The 15,123-nt window shown below is 37.4% G+C and overlaps 1 protein-coding gene and 1 pseudogene across 1 annotated transcript in view; both read left to right on the forward strand.

The window, feature by feature from the left end:
* Positions 1 to 14,115, forward strand: part of LOC150021037 (T-kininogen 2-like) — a 29,036-nt gene extending 14,921 nt beyond the window's left edge. Inside the window, 5 exon segments of the mRNA XM_090275180.1 lie at positions 678 to 841; positions 10,075 to 10,182; positions 10,296 to 10,382; positions 11,809 to 11,886; positions 13,874 to 14,115. Of these exon segments, the coding sequence (XP_090131306.1) occupies positions 678 to 841; positions 10,075 to 10,182; positions 10,296 to 10,382; positions 11,809 to 11,886; positions 13,874 to 14,089 (653 nt within the window). The 3' untranslated portion in view covers positions 14,090 to 14,115.
* LOC150021038 (kininogen-1 pseudogene) lies at positions 11,894 to 13,639 on the forward strand (annotated as a pseudogene).
* Positions 14,116 to 15,123: the final 1,008 nt, after the last annotated feature.

Here is a 15,123-nt window from a genome sequence, read left to right on the forward strand (position 1 = left end):
GAAGGGAACATGGTGAGAGAAGGAGAGATTTATGTTTCTTGGGGAAAGCTGGCCTCTCAATACATTGCCAGCTGGTCTTCCTTGTGTATAAGATATCCCTATGTCAGGTACTGTAAATTGGAGACTGTATCTCATTTGTAATAACTCAGAATGAAATCCTTTCAATTAAAGACTATTTCCCCCTGCATGTTATAATCGAGGGAAGGGAGATGGTGTGAGTTTATGGTGAAATCAGTATTTCTTATACCAAGTGTTGGCTTTTCTCATACTTGGAAGATATTTTCTTATGTTCCACGATGAGAAACATCGCTGAAGCTGCCTTATCATCAGAATCATAGGACTTAAAATTTTCCCACTAGACAGTCATTCCTTTTCAGTTAAGCATTGCTTTTTACACTTCCTGTCAAAATGCAAACACTTAGAAAAAGTGCAGTGGATTGATTGAGTCATGAAATAACACCCTCTGATTAAGGGTTTCCCTAAATACACTTGACTCTGAGGAGAAGAAAAGAGGAGAGACAGTAAGGCAAATGTGAGACAGACAACCTCCACCCACTCACTCCTGGGCTCTGGGCTGCCACATGGTCCTCTAAATGCACGGTGGACCATGTGCAGGAGAGGTACTAAGCTAGATTGCTCCTTCAGTCACATGCTGACTTAAAACCTGATTCTTTCAGGGAAGAATTCTGTACCACGACGTTGCTTTGGCTGCCCTTCAGAGGTACCTGTGGACAGCCCACAACTAAAAGAACCTCTGAAACATTCCATCACAAAGCTTAATGCAGAGAATAATGGAGCTTTCTATTTCAAGATTGATGCTGTGAAGAAAGCAACAGTACAGGTCTGTAAATTATGCTACAAGAAAAAAAAAAAGTGATGTCCTAGCCTGTGTGCAAATTGCTTACTAATTTGCCACTGGTCTTGTCTCTGGTTTGGGAAACAGTATACCTGGTGAAAGGAATTTGGATTTCAAGTCTCAGGTTCTCTGCATGCTTGATGTGTGATCTCAGACAAATCACTTAGAACATTCTTTTCATTTTCGGTCCGTAAAGGACAGGATGAGGATGAAATAAGATACTATATATCAATGCATTATTTTTTCAAACTCTAGAGCATTATATAAATTCTGCCAACTATTATAGAATTAATAAAATGTAGGGCTATGAAAAGCAGGACTTACTTTCTGCCATCCCAGGCTCATTTCTTATGTACCATCACTTAGGGCCTTTGGCTTAGCCGTATCAGTCAGTCTAAATTCCCCCTGACTCTTCACACTCACACCTCCATGTCATTGCGCCCCTTCCTGGCTGTCCTTCCAGCCCACAAATGTACCCTCTAAGGATTTGTCTTTCCTTCCATGCCCTGTTAACAGAGGATAAGGAGAGTCCCAGTCTGGGTGTCTGCAGAACCAGTTCTACCACAGCATCTGGCCCTCCTGTCCTGGGTAACCAGGGCAATCATTCAGACTCACCCAGTCTCTGTGGCCCCATGCACTGGATGAGAAAAGTCCCAATTGCTTCCAACTCTCCGACAGCATATGACTAATTTATTCATGGACCCATTCCTGTTATAAACCTCAAAATTAGCCTCTCTAATTACAAGCTTAAGAAAAGTAATCAAAATAGAACCAAACTGTTAGAGCAAACCAACATGCTTTGTAATCTGATGAAAAGAAAAATATCTTCTCTTAAAACAGTCATACCTTTGGCTCAGTAATTGAATTTCTAGAAATCTAAAATAAAGTCTTTATAGACAATGATATTCATTGCAGCACTAACTATAAAAGAAAAATGATAAACTGTCAAACTGATCAATAATATAGAAATAGGATATCAAGCAGCAGTTATAAAGCATCTCTGTAAGGAGCTCTTGATTTGGTAAATGGCTTGTCTTAAAATATGCAGTGAATGAAAAGAAAGAGGCTATACAATTGAATATACATTCTGTTGTCAATTGTGTTATAAAAAAGGACAGGAAACAATGCTGAAAAGACACAGATGCCTCCAGCTGTTCACAGTGGTACCTTCAGGTGATGGCACAATGAAATGAGCTACTTGTTTTCATCTTCTAATTTCCTTTTTTAGTTTTACTACTGGGAAAAAAGTAAACCTAAGCAAATGGTATTAAAATAAGTCAGAACTGACACCTGAATCTCTCTCCTGCTCAGGCACTTACTCCTGTCCCGGACACCACAATCTTTTCTCCCTCATTTCACTGGCACATGACCTACGTTAGGCTTACTCACAGGATACTCCAGTCCATGCTACTCTTGCATTTGTCAGCTCTGCTTCTCACTTCCTATTTCTGCTTCCTTGTGAAATTCCCTTGTTCTTCACGATGCAGGGATAGACTAGTACTCTGCCATACATTGCATGTCAGAGGTTTGCTGTCAGGAGAGACCCACTTGCTCTCAAACATGACTATGTAGTCCCCTTAGTACTTACAGTTCCCTGTAAATTAACTAATCAACATTCTAGCATGTGTGTCTGTGTGCGTGTGTGTGTCTGTTTATGCTGAGGATGCCATGGGAACAACAGGTAATGCTATAAATTGAAGGGAACTGATATTCATTCCTTCAATTGTCAAATCAATCTGGAATATGTGAGAATCTCAAACTTTCTTATGAAAGATGAATCTTTACTGATTTTTGCATTTAAAGAGAACAATTTGGTGGTTCTCTCATGGTCATCCAAGGAAGCCCTGGTGGAAGAAGCCAAATTGCTGGAAATCCATTTACCATCTGATGAATTTGCCTAGAGCCAATCTCCAAATGATCGGTTTGCTAAATTGCTAAAGATTTATTTATAGTTTAGTCTTGGCTTGGATTGGCATATTTGGTGCTATTTGGATGTGTGTTCATTTCAAGTTGGTTTCACATTTTCGATGCCAAATATTTCTTAAAACCTCTGTTTGCCCATGTGAATGATTGCAATAGCTGTCAGAGGCCACGTATTTTGCCCTGCCTCTACTGCTGCTGTCCCCGCTGTTGCCCGTATTCGTCCTTGTCTTTGCTCAGATGAACATACTTCAAGAGTCTGTGGGTGCACATTCTGGAATTTTTTCTTTAACAAAGCACTAGAAATATCAAGGCTTATATACATGTTGAAGACTTCTGATGCAAATCACCAAACTATTTGCAGTTATGTCAATTTACATTCACATCATCCGTGTATAAGACAGTGATCATCTTGATTTCAGTTCCATTTCTACCAACAGTGATTGAGGCTGAATGCTTCCCACATGTGACCAATACCAGATATCACTGCTGTATTTCTTCTTTGACAATTATGAAAGATTAAAAATGCTGTTGCATTGTTTTTTTATGTGCATACCTTTGGTTATTCATAAAGGTAAACATTTTTTTCAGTCTTAATGATCATTTTAACATTTTTTTAAATACCCATTCATGATTTTTGTTCATTTTTTAGTGTTTGGCTTTATATGCATAAGAATATTAATGTTATCCCATGTTTTTCCCTGTTGTCTTTTTACTTCATTTGCTCTAATTTTTGAGAATCAGTTTTCATTATTTTTTGGGACAAAATTAGACATATTTTCTTCCTTTAGATTTCCTTCTCTGCTTATTACCTAAAAGAGGCCTTCCTCACCCCTGAATCTGATAAATATTTATTTATATATTTTTGTGTTTATTTCATTATTTAATTTTTAATCCATTTAGAATATTTTGTGCTATATGGTATTATCTATTTTTTAGGATTTTATTTATTTAATTTTAGAGTGAGGGAAGGGAGGGAGAAAGAGAGGGAGAGAAACATCACTGTGAGAGAGATACATTGATTGGTTGCCTCTCACATGCCCCCAACTGGGGACCTGGCCTGCAACCTGGGCATGTGCCCTGACTGGGAATCGAACTGGTGACCTTTGTGTTCCCAGGTCAGTGCTCAATCCACTGAGCCACACCAGCTATGGTGGTAGTCTCTATTTTAAAAACAACACTCCAGCAGGAGGTCTTAAGCAAGGAAGAATTCTGAGAAGAATGATACCCGATAATAATGGCAATAGTTAAAAAATAAAATGACAATAAATACATATTTATCAATAATCAACTTAAATGCAAATGGTTTCAGTGATCCAAATGAAAGACATAGGGTAGCTGAATGGATAAGAAAATAAGACCATATATGTGCTGTCTCCAAGAGACCCACCCCAGATGAAAGATTCACACAGACTAAAATTAGAGGGATGGAAAATGACATTTCATGCAAATGGAAAGGGGAAGAAAAGCTGGGGTAGCAATAGTTATCCAATAAAATATACTTTAAAACCAGGACTATAGTAAGAGACAAAGAAAGACATTACATAAGGATAAAGGGAACAATCTAACAAGAGGATATAGCCCTAGTAAAGATTTATGCACCCAACATGGAGCACCTAAATACATAAAGCAACTCTTGATGAACATAAAGGGAGAGATAGAAAGAAAAATAGTGTTATAGTAGGTGATTTTAACACCCCATTAACTTCAATGGATAGGTCTTCCAGACAGGAAATCAACAAGAAGGCATCAGCCTTAAACAACAACACACTAGTTCAAATGGGTTTGATCGATATCCACAGAGCATTTCACACCAAAACAGCAGAACATATATAGTTTTCAAGTGCACATGGAATGTTTTCTAGGGTAGAACACATGTTAGAACACAAAACAAGTCTCAATAAAATTAAAAAGATTGAAGTCATATCAAGCATTTTCTCTGACCACAATGCTATGAAACTAGACATCAATCACAAGAAGAAAAGTAAAAAAATATGCAAACATATGGAAGCTAAATATCATGTTATTAAACAATGAATTACCCTGGCTGGTTTGGCTCAGTGGATTGAGCGTCGGCCTGCGAGCTAAGTGTCGCTGGTTCGATCTTCCAGTCAGGGCACATCAGAGAAGGAAAACTCTGATTCCAAAAAACCTCCGCTGCCTTGCGGCATACCTCTTCAGGGGAAAGGCTAAGGGAGTAAACCCCGACAGAAAATCCGGAGCCGGAGTCCCTAAGGCGGTTTGACGTTGTAGTCAACACCGGCAACTCCTGCGGCGCACCTGAAGCCAAGCTGTATTGACTCCGTCTTTCCCTTGGATCCTTCAGCTGCGAAGAGAGGGGGGGTCTGCTGCATGGGCAACAGCAGACCCTCCATATCACCCTGCCCAGGCTCTGTAGCTTCAGCTTCACTGGAGAGGACACTCCAGTGTCATCGCAAGATGTCGATTCAACACGGGAGGAGACAGATACCGTGTCACTCCGAGTCGGACTGCACAACCATTCTCGGCGGTGCAGATAGACTCTTAAGAAGCTACACCATCGTCTCTCGAGACGGACGGCTGCCGACGAAACAATAAATGGGTCAACAATGAGATCAAGGAAGAAATCAAAAGATACCTTAAAACAAATGAAAATGAGAACACAACAACCCCAAATCTGGGGGACATAGGGAAGCAATCCTAAGAGGGAAATTCATAGCATTACAGGCCTATTTCAAGAGTCTAAAAAAGTAATACAAAAGTCAATGAATCCAAAAGCCAGTTCTTTGAAAAGATAAACAAAATTGACTAACCTTTAACCAGACTCATCAAGAAAAAAAAAGAGAGAACCCAAATAAATAAAATTAGAATTAAAAGAGGAAAAATAACAGCTGACACCAAAGAAACACAAAGGATTGTAAGAAAATATTATGAACAACTACATGCCAACAAATTGAACAACCAAGATGAAATGGATAAATTCTGAGAAGCATGCTATCTTCCAAAACTAAATCAGGAAGAATCAAAGAATCTGAAGAGACAGATTACATCTAGTGAAATTGAGGTACTAATTAAGAAACTCCCAACAAACAAAAGCACTGGATTGGATGGCTTCTCAGGTGAATTTTACCAAACGTCCTGAGAAAAACTAACACCTCTCCTTCTCAAACTATTCCAAAAAATTCAAGAGGAGGGAAGACTCCTAAGCTCATTTTATGAAGTCAGCATTATCCTAATTTCAATACCAGATAAAGACACTACAAAATAGAAAAGAGAAAATTATAGGCCAATATCCGTAATGACAATAAATGCTAAAATCCTCAACAAAATATTAGCAAACCAAATAGAGCAATACATCAGAAAGATTATACACCATGATCAAGTGGGATTTATTCTGGGAATGCAAGGTTGCGACAACATTCGCAAATCAATAAATGTGATACACCACATAAACAAAATGAAAGATAAAACCACATGATCACATCAATAGATGGAGAAAAAGCATTTGATTAAATTCAGCATCCATTTATGGTAAAAACTCTCAGCAAAGTGGGAATAGAGGGAACATACCTAAACATAATAAAGGCCACATATTAAAAAAAAACCTACTGCCAAATTCATACTCAATGGGCAAAAACTGTATGTGTTCCACTTAAGATTGGGAACAAGACAGAAATGTCCACTTTCACCTCTCTTATTCAACATAGTACTGGAAGTCCTTGTCATAGCAATCAGATAAGAAGATGAAATAAAAGGCATCCAAATTGGAAAGAAAGAAGTAAAACTGACTTTATTTGCAGATGATGTGATACTGTACAAGAGAACCCTAAAGATTCCACCAAGAAACTACTAGAACTGGTAAATAAATTCAGAAAAAAAGCAGATTACAAAATATCCAGAAATCAGTTGTGTTTTTATATGCCAATAACGAACTATCAAAAAGTGAAATGAAGAAAACAATACCATTCATGACTGATTCAAAAAGAATAAAATACCTAGGAAAAAATCCAACCAAGGCTGTAAAAGACCTGTACACAGAAAATTATAAGACACTAAAGAAAGAAATAGAAGAATATATAAATAAGTGGAAGCACATACTGTGTTCATGCATAGAAACAATTAACATCATTAAAATGTCCATGCTACCAAAAGCAATCTATAGATTCAACACAATTTCTGTCAAGATACCAATGATGTATTTCACAGAATTGAAACAAATATTTCAAAAATTTATATGGAACCACAAAAGGCCTAATATCAAACTATACTATAAAGCCATAGTATTTAAAACAGCATGGTACTGGCATAAAAAACAGTCACATAGACCAATAGAACAGAATAGAGAGCCCAGAAATAAACCTACACCTTTAAGTCAACTAATAGTCAACAGAGGAAGCAAGCACATATAATGGGCTAAAGACAGTTTATTCAATAAATGATGTTAAGAAAATTAGATAGATACATGCAGAAAAATTAAACTAGGCCACCTTTTTATACTACACATAAGAATAAACTCAAAATGGATTAAAGACTTAAATGTTAAACCAGAAGCCATAAAAATCCTAAAAGAAAACATAGGCAGTAAAATCTTGGATATTGCTTGTAGCAATATTTTATCTGATATATCTTCTCAGGCTAGGGAAACAAAAGAAAAAATAAACACATGGGACTACATCAAACTAAAAAGATTTTGCACAGCAAAGGAACCCATCAACAAAATAAAAAGACAACCTACAAAATGAAAGAACATATCCACCAATACATCTGATAAGATGTTAATATCCAAAATTCATAAAGAACTTACAAAACTCAACAACAACAACAAAAAACAACAAAAACAAAACCAAACCAAACCATAATCCAGTTGAAAAATGGGCAAGGAACCTGAATAGAAACTTCTCCAAAGAGGACATACAGATGGACTATAGACATATGAAAAGCTACTCAATGTCACTAATCACCAGAGAAATCCAAATTAAAACCACAATGAGATATCACCTCACACTTGTCAGATGGCTACCATAAAGGGGAACCCCTTTACACTGTTGATGGGAACACAGACTGGTGCAGCCATTGTGGAAAATTGTCTGGAGATAATGCAAAAAATTAAAAATGGATCTGCCTTTTGACCCAATGATCCCACTTCTGGGAATTTACCTGAAGAAACCCAAAACACTAATTCAAAAGGACATAAGCATCCCTATGTTCATTGCAGCATTATTTACAATCACCAAGATATGGAAGCAGCCCAAATGTCCATCAGTTGATGAGTGAATAAAACAACTATGGGACATTAACATAATGGAATACTACTTGACTGTACAAAGCAAAATTTTACTCTTTGCAACAGTATGGTTGGAACTGGAGAGCATTATGCTAAGTGATGTAAGTCAGTCAGAGAAAGACAAATACCATATAATTTCACTCATATGTGGAATCCAATGAACAAACTGAACTAATAAGCAAAATAGAGACAGATTCATAGAGAGCAGGTTGACAGATACAGGTGGGGGTTGGGTGTGGAGAGATTGAGCAAAAAGGAAAAAGGACTCATGGACATGGACAACAGTGAATGATCTTGAGGGAAAGAGGGATAAATGGTAAATGAAAAAATACAATAAAAAATAGAAGAATGATGCCTAATAATAATGGCAATATGGACTGGATCTTGAGGTCCTAGAACAGAAGATTTACATCAGCGTAATTTCTTCTTCTGGACCTTGAGTAGAATTGAGCCTTCAGTTGTGGCTTGTGTCACATATTGTCAAGTTTCTTAGGCATTATTACCTTGATTAATGTTACTGTTTAAAAAATTGGATTAAGATGTATTCTGAAATGAGCAAGAAAACTTATGATCATAAAAGTAAACTCTTCTACAGATTTCCTCCCCATTTACACATACATATCTGGAGTTTTAAAAGTTAATTATGAAATTTTCATTAAAAATGTAACCATAATTACCCTGCAAGACAATTCTAGAAAAGGTAGAGGGGAGTTTAGTGTTTCCTATGGCTCTGTTCTCTTGCTCCTCTATTTTTCATCCCAACATGCTCTCTCCATGCTTTAAAAAGCACAGGGACAGGGAAGATTGCTGCAGTTTGCCATTTCAAGTGAGATTATATTGTGACCCTGTAACTTCATTTTTTAAAAATAATGGTCATGTCTCTAGGTCAACAAATATATTAATGCATTCTGTTTGACAGGTATATGATACTACACACACATATACCATTATGGCCTTAAGGTTTTAAGAAAACTACATCATCATCTAGTTATCATGAATCAAACATGGCTCTAAAATATTCAATGGTACCCAAAAAAGTTGATGCAGATTTCTGAGTACCCTCTAAAGTATAGTTTTCATAGCATCAGGAAAAAAAAGTAAGTCATTTAAAATCTGGTCTTTTCACTGACTGTGTTCACTAAGTCTTTACTGACAGTTTACTGGGTCCCTGGTATTTCAGCCTCTAATTATGAGGACCTTGCTTTGGTCAGTAAGATTTTCTGCTTTTAATAGACCTTCCAGCTTGCCTTTATGCAAGACACAAGTCCTACTCAAATATATTCATATCCAGCTATCAGGGTAGGACTTGTCCAGAATAAAGCAGAAGAGAACTTATTGCTCTACAATCTAAGAACCTGAAAACCTACCAGTAAAGGTTTTCTAGCTTTTACATTCTACCTCCAGAGCATGTGTTTAATTTTTTAAATAAATAAAGTATGACTCTTCTAGAAAAGATACAAATTGGGTCACAATATGTTAATTGTGGAGACAGACTGTATAATGATTAAAACTGTTGCTAGAGATTGAAATGGTTTCCTAATATAAAGAAAATTAAGAGAAGCAAACTGCAAAATCAAAATAATTTTTCTAATCACATGTGTTAACCCACATAATTTCTATAGTAGAAATAACTCAGTATTTCTCTGATTTAAGATCTGGCAGGAAAAGGTAGACTTAAAAAAAGTTTAAGTTTTTCTTCATCCTCCCTTTCAATTCTTTTACAACTTTAGCACATGAATGACTAATGAATTTTTCAGCTATTGAACAACAAAACTCAGAAAAGTATAAAAACAAATATTATAGCCTGTTTTTTCTTTTCTCATGTAGAAAAGGAAATGAGACCAGCCAACAGCCAAATATTTCACATGAGCATACAAAAAAATCTTGTCAAACATTTGTGATTTTACTGTATAACTCTCAATTGGTTGGTGTGTGATTACAATTTTAATATTTTCCCCTAAGATTTCATAGGGTAAAAACATGATTTATTATACAATATTAATTCAGCTGCCACTTGTGCTAATTTATTTTCCAGATAGTGGCTGGAAGAAAATATTCTATTGAGTTCACCGTCAGGGAAACCACATGTTCCAAGAAAAATGATAGAGAGTTGACCGAAGATTGTGAAATCAATAAACTTGGAGTGAGTAGTAATACAACTCTCTACTTATTCCTTGGAAATCTACGTGATGTCTGAAATTTAAGTGTTTCATGAATGGCACTATTCTCTCTTTGGGCTTTTGTTTTCATGGACAGGAAATTCTAAGCTGCAGTGCTAATGTTTTTGAGGTACCATGGTTGAACAAAATTGAATCTACTATCAATTGTCGATCACTAAGAAAGGTATGGTTCCATTTACAGTCAGCTTGGTTAAATTTTGATGATTCTGAAAAGTTCTATTTTGGGGTTAAAAACAAACCATTATTTAAATGAATTGGGGGACTATTTCTTAAAATGGTGAGAATTATCACATTTCTGTACTGACCTCCTTTTCTCATGGATAGAAAAGAAAACAGCAGTGCTCTTAATCACTTCCCACACATTGTCAATGTCCCATGCTTCAGTGGGCTCTCTCTCAGTGAAGGGCAGGCAGCCCCTGCTGAGGAGAGCAGACACTAGCTCTGCAGCTTCAAGGTGTGCCTGAGGTGCTCCTTTGGCATCTGCTTACGTCCAAGGAACTTGAGAGAAATACAGATCTCAGACCCCACTCCACATTTACTGAATCCAAATCCATATTTTCACATGATCCCCGGGGATGCACACCCATGTTCAAGTGTGAGAAACATTAGTTTGTACCACTTTTTCTAATTCTTGAGAGGAACTTGGGAGACAAGTAATACTTTTCCCATTGTCAAGGGATGAGACACTACAAATTACAAAGATGCTGAGATGCTAGAGTGAGTAATGTCATTACAAAGTGCTTCCGCTCTCCCAGGCACGGTATTGAGGACTACACATATTTTTCTCCTGACAACTCCATGAGGCAGTTGCTGTTGGTATTCCTATTTTAGAGATAAGAACAGTGAAGCTAGTGGCACTCAGATTCAAGTCTAGGTCAAACGGAGCCCTCCACCTTCACATGATGCTGATAACTGGGTCTGGATTGTTGGACTCTAAAGACCATGCTCTTTGCGCCACTGAACACTGCCTCCAGCCCTCATGTCCTCTCTGGTAGTGAACGTGCAGGAAGAGGCAATCCATACCTTCTGTGCAAGTTGCCTCTTCTCACGTTTTTCTCATTTAGGTTCTTGCCAAGTGGAGGTGTGTATTAGTGTGACACAAACATTATACAAAGACTGTGCTTCAAGCTTGTGAACATGTCCTAACGTGTTACAGCCTGACAAACTGATTGTGCATATATGCTTCATGTATATTCAATTCTTAAAGCTATTTGTAGCACTTTAATTAAAAGCTAATAGAAATAGTATCAATTAATAAATAATGTGCCATAGCTTTACATAATCATAGGCTTAGAAGGAACCCTAGAGATTATGTAGTTCAACCTTCCAATTATTTCAGATGAAGAAAAAACTCTCTAGCTTAGTGTATAATTAAGAAAAATAGTCAATATCCAGAAATTATAAAGCCAATCAAAGAAAAAATATACATTCTCATCCTTTCTGTAATACTAACAGAGTATTTAAAACCTGGCAAAAACTTGCTCCATTGTCAACCAAGGTAGGTAACATTGCCAGGTCTGAGTCCCTTCTTTCTTCATTGATAGTGTGGTTTTCACAGCAATGCATTCATCTTAATATTTCCTGTTTAGACCTCAATGCTGAAAAGACCTCCAGGTTTTTCACCTTTCCGATCAGTACAAGTGGAGGAAACAAAGGAAGGAACAACTGTAAGTCCACCCCACACTTCCATGGCATCTGTACAAGATGAAGAGCAGGATTCAGAAAAAGAACAAGGACCCACTCGGGAACATGGCTGGGGCCATGAAAGGCAAATAATACATGGTCTTGGCCATGGCCATAAACATGAGCATGACCAAGGCCATGGTCACCAAAGGGGACATGGTCTTGGCCATGGACATCAACAGCAACGTGGCCATGGTCATGGACACCAACGGGAACTTGACTATAATCTTGAACACCAAGGGAGGCATGGACTCGGCCATGGACATCATAAAGAACATGGCCTAGCCCATGAGCATAAACATGAGCATGGCCATGGCCATAGCCATGGAAAACATAAAAATAAAGAAAAGAATGGAAAGCACAGTGATTGGAGAACAAAGCATTGGGAAAGTTCTTCTGAAGATAGTACTATGTCTGCACAGACACACGAAAAGACAGACGGGCCAATGTCCCTCCCTTCCCTAGCCCAGTCAGGTGTAGCAGGTACCTTTCCTGACTTTCAGGACTTAGATCTCATTGCAGATGTGATGACTAATATACCACCAACTCCCACACAGAATGATGATGCTTGGATCCCTAAAATCCAGATAGAACCAAATAGCCTTTCATTTAAACTGATACCTGATTTTCCAGAAACAAGCTCCCCCAAATGTCCTGGACGCCCCTGGAAGCCACTTAATGGAATGAATCCAACTGTGGAAATGAAAGAAGTTCAGGATTTTGATCTCTCTGATGCTTTGTATTCTTAATGTATGCAGCCATAGGGGTTTCTTTAACACTTCTTCAACCCCTTTCCCCATTGTCCAAATGCCTGATTATAATGCACCAAACACCATGAAGCTTCAGAGCAGCCTAGGGAGAAGTGGTGTGACTCCCAATGGGGAAACCATCAATTCCCATGGACTACATAAAACTGTGTGCAGAATTCAAAATACTTTCTGAGTCTTCCTCACAAGTTTTCTTAACTAGCTCAAAAAATGGGACACACAATGTGCCTTGTGGCCTACAGAAATTTGCTTTTCTAATAACAAATGTGTACCTTAGAATGATATCGGTTTTCAAACAAAAATTCTTGTTGTTTTGAGTAAACTGTGACTTCTGATCCCTGAACACCTGTGAAAATAAGGAAAGTGAAGAGACTGCTGAACTTCTTAATAGGGCAAACATAATAATAAAAACCACCAAAGGTCAAAGAAAAACAACACGAAAGACAGATTGGTCAAAGGGAGGACAGGGGGGAGTAAACTATTGACTTCCTGTTTCCAAAATGGGTTAGTTATATCAAATAGTCACTCCCACTTGACAAAGTTATTCTGATAATTCTCTTTCTGAGAATGTTTCTCATAAGTCAATAATTTCTGTTTCCTCATTAACTACTCTTTGCAACAAGACTTTCAAATAGGAGTTTTCTGTTATTTGTTGCTGAGGCTAGAATGAGTAATTCTTAGTTTTTAACAGCTGTGAGTTGCATGCTAAGAATGGAAAGCAGAGGATGTAATATAGATGCAAGTTTGTGAAGGAAACCTTTTTTATAATTGACAAGAAAATACCATGAGATATGATGCAACATTTGTTTAGAAAATTTAGAAGGAATTGTCTCTCTAAGCCACACTTTATCATTGCATCATATTTTTTTCTACAACATTGGAAAGCACTGATTTTTGTAAAAAAACAATATGATTGTCTTTGATAGCTTTAATGTGAGGAAGCACATATATTATAATCCTTGCTGTGTTTGGCCTGTGAAAAACAAGATAGGATTTTAAACAACTACAGTGGTCTGTGGATGTATGTGTCATTGCTACTTCAATATATGGGATGAAATATTTTTTATTTCATTTCAAGTATTATCTGTATTTTTCAATAAAGAACCAATCACGCCAGGAAAAAGTGTCATCTTTTCAACTGGTCGCTTCGCTCTTCTCTTATTGTTGATCACACCAGATTAATGGAATTTTACTATACTTACAGAAGCGACTAAGTCACTGCGAGTACAAGGGCCGATCTCAGGAGGCAGGGGCATAGCCAGCAGCTGAGAGTGAGCTCTCTTGCCCAGAGGGCAGCATCTCCGTGCCTGGCACAATAGCCCCAACAACCCACCTGTCAGCAGCCCTGCACGGAAGGACAAGAAGGTGGGATAGAATGCAGTGGAGAAGAATGCCAATTTATCACTTTGTTTCTGGGTGAAATAAAGTTTGATCTTGATGTTCTCACTCTTGGTTAATTCACAATAGTCTGCTTTCAACCACGCCCATCCTGCAGCAAAGTCCACCACAATCTAAGGAACATCTCACCTGCCCTTCTCCCTTCTCCTGATTCTCAGCCCAAAGTAAAGAGTAATTTGTCTTGAATATTATGCTGAGTGAAATAAGCCAGTCAGAGAAAGATAAATATGATATAATTTTACTCATATGTGGAATCTAATGAACAAACTGAATTAACAAGCAAAATAGAGATAAACTCACAGAGAGCTGGATGACTACTAAGGTGGGTGGAGAGTAGGGAGTGGATGGATTGAGGCAAAAAGAAAAAGGACTCATGGGCATGAACAACAGTGGTGATTGCCTTGGGCAGGGGGTATAAGGGGACTAAATAGCAATAAAAATTATAATAAAAAAGAATAATTTGTCTTATTTTATTATTTTTATGATCTAGATAGTTACCTCAAAAAAGAGAAAAAATCTTTGTTAATATGATGTCTACTAACTTCTCATTACCAGAAATATCTAACCTAAAGAAAGTTTAATGAAAATTTAAAATTATCTTTCTGGTTTGAACAAAGGTGAAAATAGAAATATAATAGAATAAAAAGTGATGGAGGTTTTTAATTTTCTGTAATAAGACTCATTTACTGAGTGACTTTTATAGCCATTTAACCTGCTAAACAATTTCTGTCTAGTGTGTGACTTAATCCTCACAACTACTCTGAGGTCCCTGTGATCACCTTTCTTCCACAATGAGGAAACTGTAGCTCATTGTGCCCTGCTCAGGGTCACACAGTAAATATGTGACAGAGCTGGCATTCCAATTCAGACCTCTGAAACTTCATTACACCATGTTATCATGAGGCATTATTACCAATGTTGTCATTACAAAAAAATCTGAGGTGATCAATATCTCAACCCTTAATAAATACTGATTGTGGCTGGTGCTGTTCTGAGTCCTGCTCAGAGTAAACTATAACTGAGTAAAGCACTGGCATGGGCCATTTATTGTATTCC

Source organism: Furipterus horrens, unplaced genomic scaffold (genome assembly GCF_987537825.1).
Source record: "Furipterus horrens unplaced genomic scaffold, mFurHor1.1.pri manual_scaffold_1, whole genome shotgun sequence".
In the NCBI taxonomy this organism is placed as follows: Eukaryota; Metazoa; Chordata; class Mammalia; order Chiroptera; family Furipteridae; genus Furipterus; species Furipterus horrens.